The sequence below is a fragment of the Cibotium barometz genome, chromosome 42 (assembly GCF_041138505.1).
Source record: "Cibotium barometz isolate CiBa-2024 chromosome 42, ASM4113850v1, whole genome shotgun sequence".
In the NCBI taxonomy this organism is placed as follows: Eukaryota; Viridiplantae; Streptophyta; class Polypodiopsida; order Cyatheales; family Cibotiaceae; genus Cibotium; species Cibotium barometz.
In genome coordinates this window covers 41,311,722-41,317,876 of record NC_141087.1, presented here as the reverse complement: position 1 = coordinate 41,317,876, position 6,155 = coordinate 41,311,722, and the positions used below count along the sequence as shown (strand labels likewise).

Sequence of the window (6,155 nt, the reverse complement as noted above, 5' to 3'; positions counted from 1 at the left end):
TTGTGGACATGTACATGCACACCTATTTGGGACTGACAAGTGGTTTACATGTTTTGCACATAGTAAGTGTCCCTAAAAACCCAATGTACACCTTTATGATTTCACATACTAATAATTATGGGTACAGGTTCACACTCACTTATAAGTGACAAGACTATTTTAATACATGTGCGGGCATCGGCCTTGTTTTGAACCAACTAATAGCAAGCGCCTCCTAGACTGAAAAAACACACGATTAGGTTATTTTTAGCAGAGAAGCTCTATTATCGAAGGAACTCCAGTTTTGGCTTAGGTGCATGCTTTCTGTGTGCATGGAAGAGCTGATCGACCAGTTTTATAGTGATCTACCACTACCTACCGCACCCAGGTGTGAGGCCAAGGCTGGTCAACTCCTGCTAGTTGTTTTGTTAATGGCCGACTACAACCCTAAAAAACTACTAGTCAAGGCACCTAGAGGCAGAGAAGTGCTGGCCAATTTGTGTGGGAGGCATCCCCTACTGATCGAAGACCTTCTGACTTGTAAACTACTACTAATCAACTTCTCTTGTGGCTCCTGAGGGCTAGTCAACTACTAAACAGCCCTTCAAGGCTGGTCGACTTGCTCTGTGAGCCAAGCAAGACGAAGATGGAGATCTCCCAAGCTAATGTGGGGAGTGCTATGGGCTGTCCATGGTTGTCCCACGTGTGCTTTATGCTAGAAACGCTCTTGTGCTGAGTGAAAAAATTTTGCATATGCTTTTGTTTTGTTTTCATATTGTACTGGAAGAAACGGATGCTAGCCAATGGAGAATCCCTGGGCACCCGCAAAGTTGTATTTGAAGCAAGACTCCTTTTTGGTAATCTAACCATAACAAGGGGGAGTCAGCCCATCTTCTGGCCTCTGATGTGTGTGCAGGGCTGTTATCTTTATCTAGCATGCTTATGTGATTGATCAATTTTCATGATTGATGAGATTTCCATGTTATAGCTGCCCTTACATTACAGTTTTACCCTAAAGCACCTCGCTTCTTGACATGTGGCTCTAACAAAAGATAAATGAACCAAACATTGATCATTTGCACTTCTAAAACACCTCTTTAAAAAAAGCTGCACAGCATACAGTTTTATTATCAACTAACCTTTAATCAATTAAAGCTTACTTGTCACCTCTCTCTCTCTCTCTCTCTCTCTCTCTCTCTCTCCAACCACACATGCACGCACACAAGTCCTAAGAGCAAGGCATACAAAGATCCAAGCCCAGCCATGGAAAACGTGGCATCTCAGCTCCTAGTGATTGCCTGTTCGTTTTTAATGCAATGGTTCTCACAGATAGCAAGAAGAGAGGAGAGGCAGAGGTAGAGCGAAAAGAGCCAAGGTGCAGCAGTAACTGTACTCCAAAACATTGTTTATTTTGGAGTTTTTATTACTGCAGATGGTTTAACGAGCAGCTACCTTGCTCACACAAATCTCCTGCATGTGCAGGTGAAATGCAAAGCCAGCCTAAACAATTCATACTAATCAAATGTTCCTTCACTATATCCCTGTGGTATCATTAGTCTAAAAAACTTTGGATACAATCTCCTCAATAAATAAAATAAAACATTACATTTGATAAAGCAGGGAACCTCGTAAAAAGTCCAGATAAATCATAGCAATATTTCCCTAAAAAAGCCTAAAACTGCATGCAAAAACTCAAGCATCTAGAGGCCTCACTGATGCACTGAATTTCGATTGGTGTTTCTTGGTCATAACTGCAAGCTTTGCTGCAACCTGTTCATCAGTCAGCGGCAAGTAATAGATATGAGGTTTAACCTTGGTCTTCTTGAAGAGGTCATCTAACGTCAGAATGGGAGGCTCTGATTCTCTTTTCAGTGGCAGCAGAGCCTCTCTCTCTCTCGAAGGTGGTGGAGGTGGCAATGGAGCTGTAATGGTGTGCACAGCTGTAGCTTGACTAGGAGCTATAGACGGCCTCCCACGTGGAGTTCTGACACGAGTAACATCTTCCATCTCTGGCAGGCCCTCACACCTGATTTTCACATCCTGCTCATCCACGAACTCTGCTACAAGCTGATTACCAAAAGCGGGAGGCCATTGTCTGCCATACAAGGCGTTCCGAGCTGCAATAGCTTCACTCACTTCAGAGTACTGCCAAATCACACAAAGTTGTCAAGGTGATATCCAGTAAAAGCACATAGATTTAAACCTTATGCCGGCTCACATCATCACACGTACCGAAACATAGCAATGTGTCTTTATTTGATCCATCCAGAAGTCCACACAGCAACCATAGGCTGCTAGCAGATCCTTCACAGATTTCAAGGTGAAAGGGCGGACAAATCTTTCTATCTTCAGAGAGGCAGTAGGAGGACGTGTTGGTGCAGGAACTGCATAGAAAGTTGATACGCAAAATTCAAGATACTGCCAAAGCCCTGAAAGCTTCTTTTAAACATCAACAATTCTACAGGATGGGAGGGAAAGTTGTCGGAATACGCAGCGGATATGAGACAAACAACTGAAAGCACACGCAGCAAGACTCCACGATGAAGATGAGCAAACGCAAGAGAGAACCACCAGCCTGAAAACGCAGAACTGAGTGTGGAAGAACAAACGCAGAAGAGAGAGAGAAACTGTATGAACTCTACTATATACAAGATCCCATATGATACGAAAAGGTGTGGGGGGCAGGGGTGATATTTATATCACCCCACAGTGCTGGTCGGCCAGCCTAAAAGCAGCCGACAGCACCTAAATGTCCACGACTTGCATAAAATAGCAAGTCGGCCAGAATATGCAGGTTGGCCAGGACATAATCCAGTCGGCCAGGTCTGAAATCAGCCAGCCAGCACACTACAGCCCTACGTCCACAAAAATAGGGGAAAATATACATGGAAAAATAGGGAAAAATGGAGATACACCTAACTGGGCGGGCACACCCACAACAGAGCCCTAAGTGGCAGCAAAACACGAACCAGCTTGAGGCTTCCCATTGTTCTCCCCATTAGTGACACGCGCAGCCCTGACTGCAGGCTGTGTGGAAGACCTCGATGCAGCCAACACCTTGGGTGTGGATTTATCTTCCTTGACCTCTGCAGACATTATCTCCTTCACTGTATCTGTTGTCAAAGGTTCAGAAACCTCTCCTACCGAACGGTTCCCAGAATTCCATCTTCTCATCCTCTTGGCAGGCTCTTGATGCTTCATCTCCCTCTCTGTGGAGGACACAGCAGAGTAAATTAACAAAATTCTCAAAGTACCCCTAGTACACCTACTGAGGACAGGTAAACCACCCAAAAGCATAAGAAACAGACATACATCAACTACAGCTTCATACCATTATACGTTCGCTTTGGGCGAGCATCATCACAAGATTCAGTATCAGCAGATTTTGAATCAACCTCCACACCGTTATATGTTTGCTTTGGGCGAGCATCACAAGATTCAGCATCTGCAGATTTTGAATCATCCTCCTTAGATAGCCCACCAGCTCTGCCTTCTTGTCTAATGTGTTCATCCCCATACTTCTGCATGTTTGAATAATCACTCTCAGGCTTCTCCTGTTCAACTTCCATCTGCCGGCACCTGTCAGAAACCACAGCAGGCTCCACCTCTGGTTGTGTTTTTATCATCGCTTGCTTGACCTTGGTATCCAGAAAACTGCCCTGAATCGAAAACCCATCACTATCATCCAAATCTAATCCATCAGGTAATTCAGGCGCATGCTCTGGTGTTGGCTGGCTAGTAAAATGATCCACTTCTTCCATCTTGGTCTCCATAAAAGCAGCACAGCGGCCATCTGGTGTTTCTTCATCTGCACTCCTGACAAATTCTAATGGTTGAATAAAAGGCTTTATCTCAGTGGCAATCTGCCCCAAGGAAGGGTCAACCATTGCACACTTGGCTTCCTCAGCCTGTTCTTCTGCATGAGCTGGATCCACTCCATGAGCTTCTACTTGTCCATGGGGTCGGTTGGCCACAGAGAATGCAGCTTTCTCAGACTGTGAATGTCCATGGGGCTCAACAACAAGGGACTCTGCTTCCTCAGTGTGTGCTTGTCCATGGTACATGTTAACCACCGGAGACTTGGTTTCCTTTACCTTAACCTGTCCTTGGGATGGGTCGACAGCAAGGTACTGAACTTCCTTAGTATTAACTTGTCCATGGGATGGGTTAACCCCAGGGAACTCTGTTTCCAGGAACACTTGTCCACAAGTTGGGTCAGCCAACATATGCTGCGATTCCTGTGGGTCTAACAAGGAGTATTCAACTTCTTGGGCTTGCTCTTGTCCATGAGGTGGGTCCACCACGGAGTCATTTGCTTGCTCTCGTACATGAAGTAGCTGAACCACAGGGAATTCAACTTTCTGGGCCTGCTCTTGTCCATGGGGGTGTTCCACTTCCACCATCTTCGATTCTGGCCTGCTTAGTATAGATTCCAAGTCTTCAATTACAACCTTTACATCCGCAGAATGTGTGGAAAATCCACTTTGTTCATCTACACGGTCCTGTGCACATGTTCCAACATTCAGAACAGAGAGATCAGTCAAGCTTGAATCCTCATTACCTGAGACAACGCCATCATTCCCAACAGCTACACTGTCCAAACCTTTTGGTGGCAAATCCATGCCCTTTGGTGCAAAGCCATATTCACCTGGTGTTTCCTTCATTTGACAAATGATGCCCTGAGAAGCTGAGGTGGTGTCATCAACTTGACTCTCATAAGTGTCCATATGTAACTGGGATTTCACATCCTGATGGGTATCCATAGGGGCATCAACTTTCACATCATGATGAGCATCCACATGGGCATCAACTTTCACATCCAAATGGGGGTTCGATTTAATGTCCCCCTGGGTATCCACATGAGGATCAATTTTCACGTCCCAATGGGTGTCCACATGGGCATCAACTTGCACATCCACATGGGGATCCACTCTCACATCCCCATGGATATCCACATGGGCATCAATTCTCACATTGCCATGAGTATCTTCATGGGGATCGGCATCAATAAGAGCATCAGTTTCATGATGTTGGATCTCCCCTGAAAAGACAGGCTCCCCTACTGAAAAACCTGCTACTTCCACCTCCTTCCTGATTGCTTCTTCCAATCTGTCAAAAAGCTCTTTCTTGACCCCTTTCAGGCTTAAACCCCTCTTTCTAAGCTCATCTTTGAGCTCTGTCACTTTGAGGTGCTCCAGTGGCTTGTTTGCAGGCTGAAAAAACGGAGATGACATGGCTTTCTATCACAAAGGCGCCTGAGATCCACCTTCACAACAGCGAATCCGACCACGTGAAGATAAAAGCACACCACACACACATGAACACATACAACGTATACGCGCACACCACACGAACAAAAACCCTAATACGTACAAAAGCAGATACGTTTTAAAAGCCCTAGCTTCTTGTTACCCGAAACAAACACAATTTCAAGCACAGAACTCAAAACTTGTATGTGAACAAAGCAGGTTAGGGTTTCTCAGAGTCTGGAGAACATATCTCGCTACTACGACTTGACCCCGCGAAAGGATCTAGAGGTCCCTCCCGTCGCCACACCAAAACTTATTTGCGATTGCTCTGTTACTGAACTTAGGGTTACTAGTCCTCCTTCTTCCGTGTCAGTTACAAGATAAGCGCCTGTGAAAAACTAGGGTTTCCGCCCTTCTGCGTTTATGTGTATATCAAGGTATTTTATTGATATATGCAAGAGGCGCCAGAATTGACTAGGCTCCTCCTCCTTTTTTGAGTTCTTATATTAGAAGGGAAAAGTCTCCATGAGACTTATTACAAAAGGCTTTTTAACGGGAGAGCCTTTTTAATATATATATATATATATATATATGTATGTATGTATATATATATGTATGTATTTATTTACAACGTGTCAGCATTACATCAGCTTATTCATCATTCAAGCCCTATTTAGCAAACTCGAGAATCCCATCTATGATCCTCAAATACAAAAGAACATTTTTCCCAAGATATCTGATATCTAAGTTGAATGCAAGCTTCAACCATAGCTTCAATGGGGCATCCTCTGGGTGACTGTTTTTCTAGGATATCCCCTTTCTTGGACCAAATTTGTAGATCTGGTGCCAACTGGGCTTTAAATAAAGGCAACAAATGTGTAGTCTATTTGATTCACCTTCCTGTACGATCTCTTGGTCTTTGGTCCA

General features: G+C 44.5%; 1 protein-coding gene across 3 annotated transcripts; it reads right to left on the bottom strand.

Annotated features, from left to right (window-relative positions):
* Positions 1-1,545: 1,545 nt before the first annotated feature.
* LOC147614484 (uncharacterized) lies at positions 1,546-5,756 on the bottom strand. 3 transcript variants are annotated; one of them, XM_086781031.1, is made up of 5 exons: positions 4,583-5,684; positions 3,311-4,481; positions 2,949-3,188; positions 2,212-2,363; positions 1,546-2,124 (listed from the first exon to the last, which is right to left on the bottom strand). In XM_086781031.1, the coding sequence occupies exons 1-5, from the start codon at positions 4,619-4,621 to the stop codon at positions 1,672-1,674; spliced, it is 2,055 nt and encodes a 684-aa protein (XP_086637157.1). In that variant the 5' UTR covers positions 4,622-5,684; the 3' UTR covers positions 1,546-1,671. The 3 variants fall into 3 exon arrangements, with proteins under 3 accessions (XP_086637157.1, XP_086637155.1, XP_086637156.1); XM_086781029.1 differs by having other exon boundaries at positions 3,311-5,756; XM_086781030.1 differs by having other exon boundaries at positions 3,383-5,747.
* Positions 5,757-6,155: the final 399 nt, after the last annotated feature.

What these genes read in the sequence shown, in the direction of transcription:
- LOC147614484 (XM_086781029.1), bottom strand. Translation starts at nt 5,213, where the DNA reads ATGTCATCTCCGTTTTTTCAGCCTGCAAACAAGCCACTGGAGCACCTC. An exon ending in CAATGGGAAGCCTCAAGCTG is followed by an intron (nt 2,364 to 2,948) that starts GTTCGTGTTTTG and finishes CTTTCTATGCAG; the next exon opens with TTCCTGCACCAACACGTCCT. An exon ending in AGACACATTGCTATGTTTCG is followed by an intron (nt 2,125 to 2,211) that starts GTACGTGTGATG and finishes GTGATTTGGCAG; the next exon opens with TACTCTGAAGTGAGTGAAGC.